The sequence below is a fragment of the Tachypleus tridentatus genome, chromosome 4 (assembly GCF_004210375.1).
Source record: "Tachypleus tridentatus isolate NWPU-2018 chromosome 4, ASM421037v1, whole genome shotgun sequence".
In the NCBI taxonomy this organism is placed as follows: Eukaryota; Metazoa; Arthropoda; class Merostomata; order Xiphosura; family Limulidae; genus Tachypleus; species Tachypleus tridentatus.
Window position 1 is genome coordinate 119,476,492 of NC_134828.1, and position 22,773 is coordinate 119,499,264.

Sequence of the window (22,773 nt, forward strand, 5' to 3'; positions counted from 1 at the left end):
GGTAGTTCTATAATATATTAAATACTCCTCTATTTATCTGGTAGTTCTGTAATGTATTACATACTTTTCTATTTATCTGGTAGTTCTGTAATGTATTACATATTCTTCTATTTATTTGGTAGTTCTGTTATGTATTACATACTCTTCTATTTATCTGGTAGTTCTGTAATGTATTACATATTCTTCTATTTATCTGGTAGTTCTGTAATATATTACATACTCTTCTATTTATCTGGTAGTTCTGTAATATATTACATACTCTTCTATTTATTTGGTAGTTCTGTAATGTATTACATACTCTTCTATTTATTTGGTTGTTCTGTAATGTATTACATACTCTTCTATTTATCTGGTAGTTCTGTAATGTATTACATATTCTTCTATTTATCTGGTAGTTATGTAATATATTACATACACTTCTATTTATTTGGTAGTTCTGTAATATATTACACACTCTTTTATTTATCTGGTAGTTGTGTTATATATTACATACTCTTCTATTTATCTGGTAGTTCTGTAATAAATTAAATACTCCTCTATTTATCTGGTAGTTATATAATATATTACATACTCTTCTATTTATCTGGTAGTTCTGTAATATATTAAATACTCTTCTATTTATCTGGTAGTTCTGTAATATATTAAATACTCCTCTATTTATCTGGTAGTTCTGTAATATATTACATACTCTTCTATTTATCTGGTAGTTCTGTAATATATTACATACTCTTCTATTTATTTGGTAGTTCTGTAATGTATTACATACTCTTCTATTTATCTGGTAGTTCTGTAATGTATTACATACTCTTCTATTTATTTGGTAGTTATATAATATATTACATACTCTTCTATTTATCTGGTAGTTCTGTAATATATTAAATTCCTCTATTTATCTGGTAGTTCTGTAATGTATTACATACTTTTCTATTTATCTGGTAGTTCTGTAATGTATTACATACTCTTCTATTTATTTGGTTGTTCTGTAATGTATTACATACTCTTCTATTTATCTGGTAGTTCTGTAATGTATTACATATTCTTCTATTTATCTGGTAGTTCTGTAATATATTACATACTCTTTTATTTATCTGGTAGTTGTGTTATATATTACATACTCTTCTATTTATCTGGTAGTTCTGTAATAAATTAAATACTCCTCTATTTATCTGGTAGTTCTGTAATATATTAAATACTCCTCTATTTATCTGGTAGTTCTGTAATGTATTACATACTTTTCTATTTATCTGGTAGTTCTGTAATATATTACATACTCTTCTATTTATTTGGTAGTTCTGTAATATATTAAATACTCCTCTATTTATTTGGTAGTTATGTAATATATTACATACACTTCTATTTATCTGGTAGTTCTGTAATGTATTACATACTCTTCTATTTATTTGGTAGTTATATAATATATTACATACTCTTCTATTTATCTGGTAGTTCTATAATATATTAAATACTCCTCTATTTATCTGGTAGTTCTGTAATGTATTACATACTTTTCTATTTATCTGGTAGTTCTGTAATGTATTACATATTCTTCTATTTATCTGGTAGTTCTGTAATATATTACATACTCTTCTATTTATTTGGTAGTTCTGTAATGTATTACATACTCTTCTATTTATCTGGTAGTTCTGTAATGTATTACATATTCTTCTATTTATCTGGTAGTTCTGTAATATATTACATACTCTTCTATTTATTTGGTAGTTCTGTAATGTATTACATACTCTTCTATTTATTTGGTTGTTCTGTAATGTATTACATACTCTTCTATTTATCTGGTAGTTCTGTAATGTATTACATATTCTTCTATTTATCTGGTAGTTATGTAATATATTACATACACTTCTATTTATCTGGTAGTTCTGTAATATATTACACACTCTTTTATTTATCTGGTAGTTGTGTTATATATTACATACTCTTCTATTTATCTGGTAGTTCTGTAATAAATTAAATACTCCTCTATTTATCTGGTAGTTATATAATATATTACATACTCTTCTATTTATCTGGTAGTTCTGTAATATATTAAATACTCCTCTATTTATCTTGTAGTTCTGTAATGTATTACATACTTTTCTATTTATCTGGTAGTTCTGTAATATATTACATACTCTTCTATTTATTTGGTAGTTCTGTAATATATTAAATACTCCTCTATTTATTTGGTAGTTATGTAATATATTACATACACTTCTATTTATCTGGTAGTTCTGTAATATATTACACACTCTTTTATTTATCTGGTAGTTGTGTTATATATTACATACTCTTCTATTTATCTGGTAGTTCTGTAATAAATTAAATACTCCTCTATTTATCTGGTAGTTATATAATATATTACATACTCTATTTATCTGGTAGTTCTGTAATATATTAAATACTCTTCTATTTATCTGGTAGTTATGTAATATATTACACTCTTCTATTGATTTGGTAGTTCTGTAATGTATTACATACTCTTCTATTTATCTGGTAGTTTTGTAATATATTACATACTCTTCTATTTATTTGATAGTTCTGTTATGTATTACATACTCTTCTATTTATCTGGTAGTTCTGTAATATATTACATACTCTTCTATTTATTTGGTACTTCTGTAATGTATTACATACTCTTCTATTTATTTGGTAGTTATATAATATATTACATACTATTCTATTTATCTCGTAGTTCTGTAATATATTACATACTCTTCTATTTATTTGGTAGTTCTGTAATGTATTACATACTCTTCTATTTATCTCGTAGTTTTGTAATGTATTACATACTCTTCTATTTATCTGGTAGTTGTGTTATATATTACACACTCTTCTATTTACCTGGTAGTTCTGTAATATATTACATACTCTTCTATTTCTCTGGTAGTTCTGTTATATATTACATACTCTTCTATTTATCTAGTAGTTATGTAATATATTACATACTCTTCTATTTATCTGGTAGTTCTGTAATGTATTACATATTCTTCTATTTATTTGGTAGTTCTGTAATGTATTACATACTCCTCTATTTATCTGGTAGTTCTGTAATGTATTACACACTCTTTTATTTATCTGGTAGTTCTGTAATATATTACATACTCTTCTATTTATCTGGTAGTTCTGTAATGTATTACATTCTTTTCTATTTATTTGGTAGTTCTGTAATGTATTACATTCTCTTCTATTTATTTGGTAGTTCTGTAATATATTACATTCTGGTATTTTTTCTTTGGTAGTTCTGTAATATATTAGATATTGGTATTTTTTCTTGGCCTTGGTTAAGACAGACTAAAGGTTATTTACTACGAATCATTGACTTACACAAAATTTCTTAGAGATGAATCAGATTAAAGGTACAAAAACAGAAAATTTCATGTAATTTTATATTTAAACACAAATCACACATAAATATATTCGTACCTATGTTGTTAATACCACAACATGTCAGTTCGCACAAACACGTGAACTCAATTGTAATATATTTATTTAATGTGTTGTTCTTTGTGGTTAAGTCCAAAGCTACTCAAACAGCTATTTGTGCTCTGTCCACTATGTGAATTAAAACCTGGTTTCTAGCAGTGGATGTCTGAAGGAGTATCGATGTGCCACTAGGGGGCGCTTTATTAATGTGTATTGATGTTAAGCAGCAGCAACAACGGATATTTGACACAAATAAATATATTTTTGAATGTTTTTGTTTTTGTGTATTTTGTTCGATATACAAGACTGTTCTGTCTTAGTTTTATTATTTAGTTTATTTAGTGATCTAATATTTATTCACTAGCACAGACCCTCAAGATGTTTACCGTCAAATTTGTATCTTTAATGAAATAGTATTTCTTCAAACAGAAGGTTTATAGAATAATACAAAGAAAATCTAATCGTAGACACCGAAATGTGTAAATCCACTTATATTTAGAACGTTCTTTATGAAACCTTAAATAATGTGGGGTCTAAATTGGAGAAAGTGATAAATTAACGTGTTTTACGTTACTTTAGTTAGGGCTAAACTATGCTTAACACTATCTATAAATAAACTTATGATGTTATTCTAGGGCCTAAAGTCAAGCCCTATTAAAACTTTCAAACTTTTAATGTTATTGCACTAAGTTGTTAATAAAGAATACTCACAGTCACCTTTTTTTGTTATTCCTTCACTCATAGAGCAGTTGAACTGATTTGTTTGTTTCTAAATCTCTGGTGCAGACAGACGTTTGCACTGTTTTGCTGTGTGAAATTATTACTGTGTATGCTTAGATGTACCCACAGCAGATTTGTAATGTGACAAGATTTTGATGTCTGCAAATAGAATTAATATGTATTATTCCAGATATTCAGTACATAAAGAAGTACTGTTACAATATAAACACGAATTTGGGTGCAAACAGCTTGTAGATTTCTGCTAATCTATTATACTATACTCAGTTCTTGCGCATGAAACGTACTATCTAAATCCCCTTGTGCGCAAACGTCATTTTCGTAACAGACACATGAATAGTGGTATTACTATATAGAATACTTAGTTTTTATAACAAGAATCTGTGTGGACTTTTCACGAAAAAATAAACAGTTATTTAAAGCTTTAGATACAATAGCAATAATCACTTAGTGTAACGAATTTTTGTACATTCATTTTACTTGTTTGTTGTTGTTGAAAATAAGTGGATTGCGTGCTGTCAACTTATTGTCGACATTTATCGCCAACAATTCACAGATACCCACTATAAAAAATCTGGTCTCATATAAACCTTTATTTTATTTTTATAATGTAACATAAGATCATTCAAAGATAATTAATTTTAAAGTGATAGTTATGACAAGTTTCGTTTCATGGCTCTGTACGTGTCGTACGTTGTATATAAAATTTAATTGTTGATCTAGGCTTTGAGTTATTGTCGACGTCATCTTAATCGAACCATTTTAGTTTGCTTTCTCGTTATATGTAACATTGCTATTATTATAAGGTTAGATATTCTAGATTTTTTGTTATGTGCAAATACTAAGAGGAAACAGGTGACTTATTGAAAGGAAGAGTAAAAATAAAGACTGTGTGATTGTCACTTTAGTCGTAATGGACGATTTTTAAAGTAAAAGTATCACAGTTTGTATTGTAATAACAAAACTAGAGAATAATAATTCAAATATTCACTGATTATTTCTGAAGGTTGAGAGAACAAGCATTTTTGGTGACGGGATTCGACCCTACAAACTGGATGTTTTGAGTCTAGAGCCCTAACCTCCACGTAAAACGGCCAAATTATGCTTTTGCATATTCGAATAGTGTGCAAGCAGTATCTGAAACATATAACTAGGTCAATAACGTGGACGAAAGCTCTTCTTAAATCATCACCCCAATCGTTACTGTTGTATCTTTTGATCCTTAGATTTCTGATTGCTTTGGTACCAACATGACAAACTCTAATATTGAAACGACGTGTTAAGCCAGATTTGCTTAGAGTGCAGCATGAAACGACAGGTTAAGCCATGAAAACATCTAAAAATTTATTTAACCTAGCGACAGATTCACTAACGAAGTTTAATTATAAATAATAGCAGGGCAACAAAATAAACGTTTGATACAATTAAACATTTAATACGTTAAAGTTTCGAAATTTACATACTAGATCATAAGCAAGCTGTATTAAAGAAGGTGAAATATGAGATTCAAACGTTCTAATATTTAGTAAAAAACTAATTACAATATTGAATAATAATGATGACATGAAACAGTTGTATGGAATGTCCAGCGACATCTTGACATAAATTTAAGACTTAACATTAACTGATCACTTATTCATGAGCTCTGGAACAACGTGTAGGTTTGAAGCTACATACATAACAAAAAGGCTATCGGTTACAGCAAACATTACATTTTTAGCTAGTTTTCACAAATTAAAACCTAAAAATTCAATGTCTGTAATTACTCATGACTATACGTATTGTCCTGCATGAATATTCGTGTTTACTGGTTCGTTCATTTCCTCAATGCCAACTATATGTAAACTGTTTTCATATTTTCCTTCACACTAACAGTAAATATTACAGGTAATTTCTTTCTTGGAGCAGTTACAAGAAGCGCATAATCCCTGGTTGTTTTTACAAGAACATCTAATATTAATCTGAAGTTCTGGAGATGCTGGTTGTTTTTACAAGAACATCTAATATTAATCTGAAGTTCTGGAGATGCTGGTTGTTTTTACAAGAACATCTAATATTAATCTGAAGTTCTAGAGATGCTGGTTGTTTTTACAAGAACATCTAATATTAATCTGAAGTTCTGGAGATGCTGGTTGTTTTTACAAGAACATCTAATATTAATCTGAAGTTCTGGAGATGCTGGTTGTTTTTACAAGAACATCTAATATTAATCTGAAGTTCTGGAGATGCTGGTTGCTTTTGAGTAATAACTGAGCCATTATTCACTTTGTTCGTATAATTCTCCTTACTGAACACAGGGAGACGTCTGGTGGTAAAACCAAAGGCTGTAAAAATACACAGGTATATCTGTCACCCAGATGCACTGAACAGGTATATACGTCGGAGAGATCGCGTTCAGGTAAAGCAGTTCATCCACTCCTTGACGTATATGTAGTTCCGCCACTTACAACGCTAAAATCAAGGGCTCGATTCCCCTCGGTGGACTCAGCAGATAGCTCAAAGTGGCTTTGCTATAAAAAACACCCACACAACAACCGGTGCTTTAAAATGTCTGCACAAATTTGTCTCCAGCATCAGTTACTTATTCCATTGGTTGGAAGTGTCTCTAAATACGAGAACGTTTGTTCGTGATGACGAGAGGAAGTTTCACTCACGTCTTCCTTACACAGCTGATGACACAGCATAAGGAAAGGTCAACTCTTCTTAAAACCGCTTTGAACATTTTGGTAGAAATAGTTTTATGAATTATCCGTACGAAGAAATATTAGAAAACCGCATGGGCGACAAAGACATTTAAATTAAAAAATGGGTTAAATAATCACCAAGTTTCTTTTATATTTTTATTTTAATAGAATGACGTGTCCAGCTAGTACTAACAGATGTGTGAAAATGTTGAACGTTAACGTGATTTTTTTTCTGCAAAACTACATCTTGTACATAAACGTTAAACATTAAACTACATCTTGTACATAAACGTTAAACATTAAACTACATCTTGTACATAAACGTTAAACATTAATAAAATATAAAAGAGATTAAAAATACAATAGGGAAAACGTGGGAATCTACAGGAAATAAAAGAAATAATTATAACCTGAAGGTTATTCTTAGATTGTATCCTGACCTTCTTTCTAGTCGTTCCTTTCTGTGAAAGTCTGTTAGAGCACTAATAAGCTCCAGAACCGTTTCTTGATGGGGAAGCGTTTCCCTGAAGGTACATCTTGGTTCCCTAGTTTATTACGGCTTAGATCATCCCATGCTCGATTACCGAGTAGGCGACCTGTCTGTTAAATATATAAACATTCAGTGGTACACGTAAATAACTGTCGAAGGTCATGTGACACTCCTGTTTCGTTGTCATGTTTAAATGCGTCTGTAATATCATGTTGTTTTTGTTTAAGGTTACTGTGCACTAGGATTTCTCTAAGGTTTTAATCCTGTCTATAACAAATAATTGGTAGGTCTTTGAAAATAAATGTGGTAGCACTATCTTCAGTCAGTAATTGTTTGGTTTAATATTTTTCATCTTTTGTTGGTCTTGTGGTATATTAGCACAAGTGGAATACAATCAGTGTGTTATTTGTTAGTAGGCTTGAGTGTTTGTTGCTAGCTTTGGTGTCTGCATTGTGGATGATAGAATCTTCTACCAAAATAAGTCTTCATATATTTAGATTTAGGTTTATATCATTGTCGTCACTGTGGTCGTACAAGTTATGATTAAGTTATTAACTTTTTGTTACTGTACAGGTGAGAAGATTAGAAATGTAGGTACGTCTGTCAATGTGTTTCTTTGTAATGTATACCAGTGGTCAGATGGTCGTCTTGTAGATATATGTTAATCTAGGTACGTCTGTGAACGTGTTTCTATGTAATGTATACCAGAGGTCAGATGGTTGTCTTATAGGTATATGTTAATGTAGATACGTGTGTGAATGTGTACTGATCCATTGTACTGATTAAACATACGCCATCTATCTATATAAACCGAAGGATCCATCATACAACTATAGGCTAACATTTCACCACCAACAACCATCTGGTTGTAATTAATATTTTTATTTCCTTTAGATTCTCGTGCATTCCTTATTTTAATTTCAACTTCTTTTATGTTTTCTTGACTTATAATATTGATGTATTAAATGTAATACACAGAGAAATATGAAGTCATTCCTTTAAAATGAAAGTATTAAAAGTTAGGCGATTGTTTAGCCTTGTCTTTACCAACACGTCAGCAGAACAGTTTGTTTAGCCTTGTCTTTACCAACACGTCAGCAGAACAGTTTGTTTAGCCTTGTCTTTACCAACACGTCACCAGAACAGTTTGTTCAGCCTTGTCTTAACCAACACGTCAGCAGAACAGTTTGTTTAGCCTTGTCTTTACCAACACGTCACCAGAACAGTTTGTTCAGCCTTGTCTTTACCAACACGTCAGCAGAACAGTTTGTTTAGCCTTGTCTTTACCAACACGTCAGCAGAACAGTTTGTTTAGCCTTGTCTTTACCAACACGTCAGCAGAACAGTTTGTTTAGCCTTGTCTTTACCAACACGTCACCAGAATAGTTTGTTCAGCCTTGACTTTACCAACACGTCAGCAGAACAGTTTGTTTAGCCTTGTCTTTACCAACACGTCAGCAGAACAGTTTGTTTAGCCTTGTCTTTACCAACACGTCAGCAGAACAGTTTGTTTAGCCTTGTCTTTACCAACACGTCAGCAGAACAGTTTGTTTAGCCTTGTCTATACCAACACGTCAGCAGAACAGTTTGTTTAGCCTTGTCTTTACCAACACGTCACCAGACAGTTTGTTTAGCCTTGTCTTTAACAACACGTCAGCAGAACAGTTTGTTTAGCCTTGTCTTTACCAACACGTCACCAGAACAGTTTGTTTAGCCTTGTCTTTAACAACACGTCAATTGAACAGTTTGTTTAGCCTTGTCTTTACCAACACGTCAGCAGAACAGTTTGTTTAGCCATGTCTTTACCAACACGTTTTACCAGATTGTTTGGGGGAATAACAGAACGAAATTCTCTGTAACATTTAAAAGACGGTCACAGTTCGTGACAGTTCAGTGACTTTTTCACCACTTCATCAATAAAAATAAAAACACGTGACAAACGTTTCGACATGAGCAACAATTTAGTTGTGTAAAGTTAAAGACACGTATATTCATTAAACTTTGTTAGAGTATGTATTTATTTTAACTGCACCAGTAAATGATGTCGTTTTTATCGTCAACTAAATATTATTGAAACTTTCCACAAGAGCTCTGAGTTTAAAATATTACATTCACTACCAGCCTGCTCCACCTCAATCCCAGCCTCTCTTACACCAGTAATTTCATGAGATTTTCTTTGTTGCTTTTGACCGTGAGAAAGGCAACATTTCCTTAAACAACAATGCCACAAAATATTGACTGCTTTAGTCAACAGCGTTTTGTTTTTGAGGACCATTGGTCGTTGCTCATTCCTAGAAATCAAACATCATTAGCAAAATGGTTAACAGTTCGTATCCAATGTATTCTGTAATGCACCACAACAGACACGTATGTGTCATACACAGAATTAATTGTCCCAGCCTTTAGCTAGTAAATGTGATACAACTGAGCACAACTGCGAAACACACGCATATTTTCCCAAACAAATTTTATTGTCTCAACCTTTTGCTAAAGAATACAGTCAAACAGAGCACAACCATCAAAGAAACACATATATTCACACACCGAATACACTGTCCCAACCTATGACTAGAGAATGCAGTCAAACAGAGCACAACCATCAAACACACATATTTTCCCACACAGAATTCATTGTCCCAACCTTAAGCTAAAGAATACAGTCAAACAGAGCACACCCATCAAAGAAACACATATATTCACACACCGAATACACTGTCCCAACCTATGACTAAAGATTGCAGTAAAACAGAGCATAACCATCAAACACACATATTTTCCCACATACAATTCACTGTCCCAACCTTAAGCTAGGGAATGCAGTAAAACAGAGCACAACCGTCAAACACACATATTTTCCCACATACAATTTATTCTTCCAACCTTAAGCTAAAAAATGCAGTAAAACTGAGCACAACCATCAAACACACATATTTTCCCACATACAATTCACTGTTCCAACCTTAAGCTAGAGAATGCAGTCAAACAGAGCACAACCGTCAAACACATATTTTCCCACATACAATTCACTGTCCCGACCTCTGACTAGAGAATGCAGTCAAACAGAGCACAACCATCAAACACACACATTTTCCCATATACAATTCATTCTTCCAACCTTAAGCTAAAAAATGCAGTAAAACTGAGCACAACCATCAAACACACATATTTTCCCACACAGAATTCATTGTCCCAACCTTAAGCTAGAGAATGCAGTAAAACAGAGCACAACCGCCAAACACACATATTTTCCCACATACAATTCACTGTCCCAACCTCTGACTAGAGAATGCAGTAAAACAGAGCACAACCATCAAAGAAACACATATTTTCACACACCGAATACACTGTCCCAACCTATGACTAAAGAATACAGTCAAACAGAGCACAACCATCAAACACACACATTTTCCCACATACAATTCATTCTTCCAACCTTAAGCTAAAAAATGCAGTAAAACTGAGCACAACCATCAAACACACATATTTTCCCACATAGAATTCATTGTCCCAACCTTAAGCTAGAGAATGCAGTAAAACAGAGCAAAACCATCAAACACACATATTTTCCCACACAGAATTCAATGTTCCAACCTTAAGCTAGAGAATGCAGTAAAACAGAGCAATACCATCAAACACACATATTTTCCCACATAGAATTCACTGTCCCGACCTCTGACTAGAGAATGCAGTAAAACAGAGCACAACCATTAAACACACATATTTTCTCACATAGAATTCATTGTCCCAACCTTAAGCTAGAGAATGCAGTAAAACAGAGCAAAACCATCAAACACACATATTTTCCCACACAGAATTCATTGTCCCAACCTTAAGCTAGAGAATGCAGTGAAACAGAGCAAAACCATCAAACACACATATTTTCCCACACAGAATTCACTGTCCCAACCTCTGACTAGAGAATGCAGTAAAACAGAGCACAACCATCAAACACACATATTTTCCCACACAGAATTCATTGTCCCAACCTTAAGCTAGAGAATGCAGTGAAACAGAGCAAAACCATCAAACACACATATTTTCCCACACAGAATTCACTGTCCCAACCTCTGACTAGAGAATGCAGTAAAACAGAGCACAACCATCAAACACACATATCCCACATAGAATTCATTGTCCCAACCTTAAGCTAGAGAATGCAGTAAAACAGAGCACAACCGTCAAACACATGTATTTTCCCACAGAGAATTCACTGTCCCAACCTCTGACTAGAGAATGCAGTAAAACAGAGCACAACCATTAAACACACATATTTTCCCACATAGAATTCATTGTCCCGACCTTAAGCTAGAGAATACAGTAAAACAGAGAAAAACCATCAAACACACATATTTTCCCACACAGAATTCATTGTCCCAACCTTAAGCTAGAGAATGCAGTAAAACAGAGCACAACCGTCAAACACACATATTTTCCCACACAGAATTCATTGTCCCAACCTTAAGCTAGAGAATGCAGTAAAACAGAGCACAACCATCAAACATGCATATTTTCCCACACAGAATTCATTGTCCCAACCTTAAACTAGCGAATGCAGTAAAACAGAGCACAACCATCAAACACACATATTTTCCTACACCGAATACACTGTCCCAACCTATGACTAGAGAATGCAGTCAAACAGAGCACAACCATCAAACACACATATTTTCCCACACAGAATTCATTGTCCCAACCTTAAGCTAGAGAATGCAGTAAAACAGAGCACAACCATCAAACATGCATATTTTCCCACACAGAATTCATTGTCCCAACCTTAAACTAGCGAATGCAGTAAAACAGAGCACAACCATCAAACACACATATTTTCCTACACAGAATTCACTGTCCCAACCTTAATCTAGGGAATGCAGTTAAACAGAGTACAACCATCAAACACACATATTTTCCCAGACAGAATTCATTGTCCCATCTTCTGGCTAGGGAATAGGGTGCAATATAGGACAACCCTCAAGCAGTCTGACAACAGGATCCATTAGTCTTTTCTCCAATAATATCATTATTAATTTAAAATATTGTTGATACTTTGAGACTTCTTCATGATACCATCATTTTCAATAGTTTGACCTAATGATCCATTCACATAAACAACACTATGTTACAACTATTCTGAAGACATGTGTGCTACTTCGTCTCAAATTTTGATTGCCTTTTTCTTGGCCAAAAATTGTTGCCTTATTTTATCTACTCAATTCTTTTCATCAATCCTTTGGTCATTTACGACCGCATGCATCTTCTGGCCTGTTTATGAGATCTCAAGAATGTTTCCACGGTCATGAGCTAACAGTCTTGTGGGTGTTTCTTAGCTGCTTCTATAAGTAATGGATCTTGACTACTGACAAAAAGATGCGGACTTGTCAAGTGCTCCAAGTACTATCTAACGTTCCTTGAACGATTTTTTCTGGGTCTGTTTAAGCTTCAATTGTGGAGAAGCACACAAAAAATCTGTAATATTTTGGACATGATATCTGACGTAAAATAAGTCTCAGTTGAATGCCCAAAATATCAGCATAGCATTTTCATGGCAACCATTTTTTTGAAAAGATTCCCATAGAAAAATATTTTTGTCGGATTTCCTGAAAGAAAACACTACAATAGTTCTTTGCATTCCATCAAAACAAGAATTTTCGCAGGTGACAAGAACATTACTGATTCTTAGCTAACACTGCACTTTAATTCTAACACAAATAAGTGGATAAATAAACCCTACATACACTCCTCCAAGTTCATGATCTATATTTCTATAATTTTAATATTAAATCTATAAGATCACACGCAGCTGTTTTTAAGAACTTTATTATTATTAATTTCACTCCTAATAGTAAAAGATATTTATGTAAACATTATCAAGTGGTTGTCGAATATGAGTCCAATACTAGAATTGAGAATGAAAATGTTTTTATTCTTACGCTTAAGAAAGACATAATCACTCTTCAATAAGCACTATACAAGATGAGTATTGCATGTATAACAATTATGACATCAACATAAACACACGTAATAAACAGAGAGAAACATGAGTGTAAAAACATGCCACTGATAGAGTATATTTTGCGAACGTTCTCAAGAAATACGAATAATTCTTTAAACCAACAAACAAAAGCTTAAAAATGTCCATATAAAGCTCATAATTTTAATCAACTAACATTTCGGAGCAATATCCAACATCTATTTTATTCATAAGTGGTTTCAAACATTTGCACATGTCAGAAATAGACTTGAAACTATAATACGATTTAAAGACTGAAACAAATGTAATAAAAACTATCAAATCTGAATTGATAACCACATACGTAGATAAAGCAACTAATATACTTGTATTTATCTGTTTATTGTGCTTCATTCTTAAACACGAATCAAATAACTTCTACAAAATGTTAGTAAAATCACTTCTTCTAAACTTCTAGTTTATTTCACTAAATTTTATCAAAAATTTACCTCAGCCATATAGAAGACAATATTGTTTTGTATTAAGAAGATGAATAGAACAATTATTGGAATATTTACAGACTGAAATTATCAAACAAACCTTTACTTTTAATAGTTCATATGCTGCCTTTACAAAGTATATGAACTTCAGATGTCTTAACAAACTCAGCTGTAAATTTACTGAGCAACAACAAGAAATGTTAACATTTTGAATTTATCATAAAATTTATAAACAAGCAAAACACATTAAGACGATTAACTATTTAAGTTTAAACTTGGTAAACCTATCCTTAAATATATACGAAACTAAATTAAACTACGAGAAACCTAATCATAGATTTACGTACGCAGACATATTTGTAAAATTACGCGTAGAACACGTTGACTTGGGTTTTGATTGCAAACTTCACGAAAATAAAAAATTTGTTTGTTAAAGAATTTTTTTGACCTAAAACTGTCTGTTAATTTCAAATAATCTGAATTTCTCGTTTAATTTGATACAAATAAAAATATTATATTTTCAATTTTACACTCCTTGTATAATATCTGATTCTGCACAGTTAGAAGATATACAACGAACACTTATCCAAACAAACCTGGCTGAGCTTGGTTATTATTTTGCAACTTTCGTTTTGTTTTCACTCATAAGGTAAGCTTATAAAGGACTTTATAGTTCAATATGTCCAAAGTTGATATAGATATTACACAGACCATAGGAAGAGTATCATCTGTTCTTACTGTGGACCTCTACTACATCAATATTTGTAGAATTTATTACACGTTTCTAAAATAAATGAAAATTAACCCATACCTACAAAAAAAACATATTGAAAACCAGAACAGACACTATAATACCGTCAGCCATTGTGGTAGGCCAACATTACATGGTCTATCACTTCACTCCAACATTGTTCTACACTATTATAAGAGACGAGTGTGTGATTCTTATCTTCAGCCATTATGATAGGCCTACATTACATGGTCTCTCATTTTACTCCAACATTGTTATACGCTACTATGATACGACTGTGTGGTTCTTATCTTCAACCATTATGGTAGGGCAACATTACATGGTCTCTCACTTCACTCCAACATTGTTCTTCACTATTATAATAGACGTGTGTGTAGTTCTAACCGTCAGCCATTACGATAGGCCTACATTACATCGTCTCTCACTTCACTCCAACATTGTTCTACCCTATTATAATAGACGTATGTGTAGTTCTAACCGTCAGCCATTACGATAGGCCTACATTACATGGTCTCTCATTTTACTCCAACATTGTTATACGCTATTATAATACGAGTGTGTAGTTCTAACCGTCAGCCATTATAATAGGCCTACATTACATGGTCTCTCATTTTACTCCAACATTGTTATACGCTACTATGATACGACTGTGTGGTTCTTATCTTCAGCCATTATGGTAGGGCAACATTACATGGTCTCTCACTTCACTCCAACATTGTTCTTCACTATTATAATAGACGTGTGTGTAGTTCTAACCGTCAGCCATTATGATAGGCCTACATTACATCGTCTCTCACTTCACTCCAACATTGTTCTACCCTATTATAATAGACGTATGTGTAGTTCTAACCGTCAGCCATTACGATAGGCCTACATTACATGGTCTCTCATTTTACTCCAACATTGTTATACGCTAGTGATACGAGTGTGTGGTTCTAATCTTCAGCCATTATGGTAGGCCTACATTACATGGTCTCTCATTTTACTCCAACTTTGTTATACGCTATTATGATACGAGTGTGTGGTTCTAATCTTCAGCCATTATGGTAGGCCTACATTACATGGTCTCTCATTTTACTACAACATTGTTATACACTATTAGGTTTGAAGTTTCTTTGCATTGGACATAGGTTCGTAGAAAGGAGTTATAAATCCAATTCATATGAAAATAAAAAGTGAATAATTTGGAAAGGACATCTCCTACGTCTTTAGCCCAAGTTTGTTTCTACCTGTTACTCTTATAACATTTTAATACTAATAAGCCTTTTGTTTCGATGATACACATCTATGCTGTTTGGCATCTTTCACAAAATGTAAGTTTTGGTTGGATTTTTTTTATATGTAATATTCATACATGCACAGGTTATTAATTCTTACAGTATATATTTATATTAAATGATTAATAGCACTTTAAAAAAAGTTTGTACTATGAAATGAAATTATATTGTATACAACAGTTAATGATATTGTATAAAATAGTTAATATTAATTAACCACTGACGTTGCAATCATCTTCATATCCCTCAGAGTTTGTCTTCTCTCACCTACAAAGTTAGTTACTTTGTTGACATGTTACTAACGTATCACTTCATGTAGGAACTTCATAATCACTTCACCTAACATCTGTCTCAATCTACAACACAGAACCTGCTCAAACCCAGTTATTTTATTTCTTATGAGGTACAGAGGGTTCAGTAAATAGTACAATGCCCCCTTAGTGAACTGAGGATAAGGCCGCAAGAACCAAAAATAAAACCTACATCCTAGTGTTTTTTAATTATATGTTCAATTGTTAACTACCTCATCCTTCAATGTTTCAGTAACCAGCTTAGAATAAATGATTTATAATTATTTAAACTGGAATTTCAAGGTAAAGCAACCTAAAGCTTATAGTTTTGAAAACTTTATCTACAAACAAAAGACCAGAATATAACGTTCAGATGTTTTGACAAAATTCCATTTCAATTAAATTACTTTTGAGGTTCATAAAAATAATTATAATAAACATATACTAGTACACTATAATACCGAAATAAACATATACTAGTACACTATAATACCGAAATAAACATATACTAGTACACTATAATACCGAAATAAACATATACTAGTACACTATAACACCGAAATAAACATATACTAGTACACTATAATACCGAAATAAACATATACTAGTACACTATAATACCGAAATAAACATATACTACTACACTATAATACCGAAATAAACATATACTAGTATACTATAATACCGAAATAAACATATGCTGGTACACTATAATACCGAAATAAACATATACTAGTACACTATAATACCGAAATAAACATATACTAGTACACTATAATACCGAAATAAACATATACTTGTACACTATAATACCGAAATAGGCATATACTAGTACACTATAATACCGAAATAAACATATACTAGTACACTATAATACCGAAATAAACATATACTAGTATACTTTAATACCAAAATAAACATATACTAGTATACTTTAATACCAAAATAAACATATACTAGTACACTATAATACCGAAATGAACATATACTAGTACACTATAATACCGAAATAAACATATACTAATATACTTTAATACCAAAATAAACATATACTAGTACACTATAATACCGAAATAAACATATACTAGTATACTATAATACCGAAATAAACATATACTAGTACACTATAATACCGAAATAAACATATACTAGTATACTTTAATACCAAAATAAACATATACTAGTACACTATAATACCGAAATAAACATATACTAGTACACTATAATACCGAAATAAACATATACTAGTATACTATAATACCGAAATAAACATATACTAGTATACTATAATACCGAAATAAACATATACTAGTACACTATAATACCGAAATAAACATATACTAATACACTATAATACCGAAATAAACATATACTAATATACTTAAATACCGAAATAAACATATACTTGTACACTATAATACCGAAATAAACATATACTAGTACACTATAATACCGAAATAAACATATACTAGTACACTATAATACCTAAATAAACATATACTAGTACACTATAATACCAAAATAAACATATACTAGTACACTATAATACCGAAATAAACATATACTAGTACACTATAATACCGAAATAAACATATACTAGTACACTATAATACCGAAATAAACATATACTAGTACACTATAATACCGAAATACACATATACTAGTACACTATAACACCAAAATAAACATATGCTGGTACACTTTAACACCAAAATAAACATATACTAATATACTTAATTACAGTTATGTTATACTATAGTTTAACAGCAGAATCACAGCTTTCGAATCTCTTACTTTAATTAAAATCTGCACGTGAGCTAAGCTTGATTTAACATGATTTCACATTAGAGCTGCACACTACAGATGCTTCGATCACATATTTTATCAAATATTATAATTTTTCTTTAGGTATTTTAAAAGGAAGCAGAAATGTATCTTACAACGTATTTCGTAAATTAATGTAAGATATTAAGAGTTTTTAGTGTTAAGTGATAGAATTAACATTGATATGGAGAATATTATAATGGATTAATGAATATTTCACAACACTCACCTTTGTTATGTTTTCTGGTTGGTGAATAGAACGCTCAGACTTTGTCCGTCATATTAAACCTTACTGTAGGGGTGTTAGCCCCAACTATAGCACAATATTACATTTATACACATCTAGTATTAAGCCATAGTGACAAAATAATCAAAATTATTTTAATAAAAATAAAATAATAAATATATATATATGTATAAGTTTTATATTCGCTGAAATAATAAATTTAATAGATATAAAAACATATTGATGATATCAAAATGCAGATATATATAGATAGATAGATACACATATATTCACACCCTTTATAGCCAGCTTCACACGAAATATAACTGTTACACTGTTACAAGAGGTTCCAGTACAAATACATCAAGAAAAGAAACAAGTTGGGTATCGTAGATACGCAAGAAAAACATTTTTGAATTAGCTATACTAAATAGCCTCTACAGCTGTAGTGTGATTAGAAATTATAGTTATTTATATTTTATTGTGTGTGTCTACTTCTCTTCTGGTTTATATTGTTTTCACTGTCATGTATTGTACTAATAAATATTCGTCCAAATCACAAAATGAGTTTGAATTATTTTAGTTGAAATGAAAACATTCCAATAGCTTACAACACGTGTTACTCTATCTTACAACCAGTTTAAAGTGTTTATCTTTTAATTAAATAAATTAGGGTAAAAAACAATCAAATTTCATTCCTTCATCAATTAATCCACTAAATCTGGTGTTTCTACATCATGGTTTAAGCAATTATTAAAACTAAGTTATTCAGAACTTCAATGAAATAATAGTTTAAATCTTATAACCAGGCTTAGGTTAATTTGAGTCGCATAATCTAGTCAATTATTTGACCTGTGAAACTTGTACAAAATACACTCAAACATTTGTCCATACAAACAAAAACATGAATCAAACTTTACGTTGGGAGTTTCAGTGCATCACTTCAAACACCATTTTAAGCAAAAAAGTTGAGTTTTGCGTAACTCAATTGTCCAGAAACTATTGTCAAACTAAAAAGGACTATTTATACTTATCTAAGTCTTGCTTTACCCTCCAGCCAACAAAAATGTCACTTATAACTGTTGGTGGACTTTTCAATAAATATTCTTTCTCAATTCGTCTTCCATGGCTAATCACAGTGAATGCATTGTTGGATATAACTTTGAAATCTTGCCACAACGAAAACACGATGATTCATGGTTATATTTTACTTTACCGTTTCTTGGGGTATAGCCACAGGTCAGAAGTGTTAGTATCCTTATAGTAACCTTGATGTAGTTAATATTTGATTATTTAAATTAAAGCTATGGAAATCAGAAAAACAATATCTATATTCACATATTACTCCACGCAGATATCTTCGACAGAGAAGGAGTGATAAACCATAAAGAAAACATGGCTACAATGTTTGTCTGAAGTTAAATGTAAACCATGTTGGAATACCACATTTATCCTTTTGTCATCAAAGCCACTTTAACTTATAATACCATATTATATATTACTTCATTTTAATGTGTTAATTTCTCATACACATAAAGAAGCAATTATACACTGTGGTTAGTAAAGAAAGAAAGTAGTGGATCCACCGAACAGGGGTCGCCACAATCGCAGCGGTGTCTCGAACTGCCAAAAAAAAAAAAAAAGAGAGAGAGAAAATACTGTAATTGTGATATACGTAACTGTACACAATACTCTTCAGTTAACTTATACGTAACTGTACACAATACTCTTCAGTTAACTTATACGTAACTGTACACAATACTCTTCAGTTAACTTGTTTACCGTAAAACTATATTCACCTAATACACTTTTCGCAAGACGCACCTTGTAAACAAAATACATCCGAGGAAGACTTTATACAAAAACATGTTTTACAATATAAAGTCTTTATTCATAACTTATACTACATATGAATTGATTTAGACTATAAATCCAAAACTTTAGCTAAGCCATTATCTGCTTTTTTAAAAGAAATATATGTTACATTTTTATCTTCAAAAGTGATTATCAGCTCATACTGGGTGGAGTTTACATTGGTTCTCATCCTTCAATCTCCCTATTTAAAATTAACGAATGATCAACTAACAAACGTATCACTCGTTCTCCTTAATAAAAGGCTACTCTCTATTGGTCTAATATCACTTCCTTATTAAGAGGCTGCTCCCTATTGGTCTGATATCATATGGATTTTGATAACCGAAAAAACATCCACTATTATCCTGTAACTCGATATTTTCGGTATATTGTAAAAGTTTACACTATTATTAGCTATAAATGTAATATTTTTTCGCATACATTGCCTCTAAATCTAAATTCATGACATCACGTAATAAAAATATAAAATTAAGATAAAAACGAAGTCAAGTTTGCGTTTCACAAATATTTCATTTATTACCAAAACAGTTATGCCTATACAGGGAACGTCAGGTACCTTCATAATAGTAATCAACAAAGGACACACAAAGCCAAAATCAGCAGTTCAATTCCTTATGGCGAACATTGCAGATAGCCAATGTAATTTTGCTCCAAAAGAAAACAATAACTGGAACATTTGTAACACGTACAACTGTTCTTATTTTCTTTTGATAGATATATGTTATTATTAATGCATGAAAAAATGTAAACACAAAACATTGAGCTTGTTTATATAAGGTTTTTGAGTGTATAGTCCAAAGCCAGAGATTTAGCAATACGTCAAATAAACAAAAAACAGGAGGGCGCCAGCGAGCTATTCAATAGCACCAACTGCCAATATCTTTGTTACTATAATCAGAAAGTGAGATTTTACAAGGACCGATAGTTCTAAAAGATAAATAACCAGGTATTGGTAGCTGTACTAGACAAATAACCATGTATTGGTAATTCGTGATGACGAGAAAACCGACTTGTAGAGAGAATTATATATAAAAAACCGGATGGTATGGATAGAGAAGGCGCTATGTACACTTACTGTCTTTGCTTATTTAGTTGTTTCATATAATTTCCTTAGTTCTCAGTACGAAAACAAAACAAAAGAACTGTTAATGTTTTCCAATGGTTTTCCTTTAATTGTAATTGTTATTTTTCAGAATTACTATTAAATACCAAGGATACACTGAAACGCCGGATTTAGAAATCAATCTAATAAATGGAGCCATGGGCCGCCCTTTCTACTATTGTGAGCCGTAACTTACGAACTGTTCTTCCGCCGTAAAGGCACACTTACTACACGCGAGAATAAAGTTCACCGTCTTTGGCGTCACTTCCGTATTTCACTTGGTTGAGGCCTAATTCAATACAAATTAAATGTCTAACCATTCCTCATGCTGCATGCGGGTGTAAGCTCCACCTTTGGAGTACATCTTATACCAGATTGCATTGGAACTTGTTCAGCTATTTCGTCACGGTAACATGTGACACAAAATAGACATAGGTTCGTGTTTTATATATCTAGTTTCCACATTTCCTCTGAAATAGATCCATATCATTTTCTCTATATATGTTTTTCCATTTCTAGTATTTTAAAATTCCAGGTTATAGGCTAAGGATCCAAGGTTCGAGACATTATATTACTGAATGAACCAATCACTGAATCCAGTTATTCAGTTGAAAGAGCCCGACATATATTATAATGTTGTGATGGGCGGAGCTTGATGACTGCACTTCCTCCAATCAGTGGATAAAAAAAAATTATAAACAGCCTTTGGGGTTTATAATCTGTAATTTAGTTAAGTATGCGTAGTTTATAATTAAAACTATGGACAATAGTAATGAAAATTCTTATTAAAATCCCATTTCGAAACTATGCTTAGACATCAGTCCATTACTGGAACTGTCGTATAATCTAATCTCCACTCCAATTCACAATCCACAGCCTAAAGCGGAACAGGTACGTGCAATTACTCAATTATTCGAATTTCGATACCGAATGGTAGCGACACTACTTACTTTTACTCAGAGTCTCTCGAATCTGAAGTCCTGACACGTGTTGAAGCTGGTCCTTGAAAACTAGTGTCTCGTCACTCATCGTGTATCGCACGCGAGGGATGCTGGCCTCGCATTTGAGTCTCATGTTCCCAGTGGTGAAGTGATCATGAGTTATCAGCAATCGAAGACTTAGACACGATACTTCTAAACCATCGTCGTGAAGGATTGTTGAATAAACAGTTTCATACTCTGGTCCAACCTAAATTAGTAAACATATCGCCGGAGTATAAACAGATGGAAACAATTTAGCAGCGATAACAAGATATATAACAACATATCTGTTTGTAAGACTCTTTATATAATATAACAACATATCTGTTTGTAAGACTCTTCATATAATATAACAACATATCTGTTTGTAAGACTATTCATATATAACAACATATCTGTTTGTAAGACTATTCATATATAACAACATATCTGTTTGTAAGACTATTCATATATAACAACATATCTGTTTGTAAGACTATTCATATATAACAACATATCTGTTTGTAAGACTATTCATATATAACAACATATCTGTTTGTAAGACTATTCATATAATAAATAAAAAGTCTATAAATTATAGAGCTCATAATATTACATAAGGTTAATATTACAAACGTTTATTATAGAGCTCATAATATTACTTAAGGTTAATATTACAAACGTTTATTA

General features: G+C 31.8%; 1 protein-coding gene across 2 annotated transcripts in view; it reads right to left on the reverse strand.

The window, feature by feature from the left end:
• Nucleotides 1–17,377: 17,377 nt before the first annotated feature.
• LOC143249954 (cell adhesion molecule 3-like) overlaps nt 17,378–22,773 on the reverse strand; it is a 280,187-nt gene continuing 274,791 nt past the window's right edge. The window contains exons 6-7 of one of the 2 annotated variants that reach the window (XM_076500590.1): nt 22,075–22,312; nt 17,378–19,770 (exon numbers count right to left, since the gene is read on the reverse strand). In XM_076500590.1, the coding sequence (XP_076356705.1) occupies nt 19,664–19,770; nt 22,075–22,312 (345 nt within the window). In that variant the 3' untranslated portion in view covers nt 17,378–19,663. The remainder of the gene's footprint in view (nt 19,771–22,074; nt 22,313–22,773) is intronic. The other variant, XM_076500589.1, reaches the window with a different exon arrangement.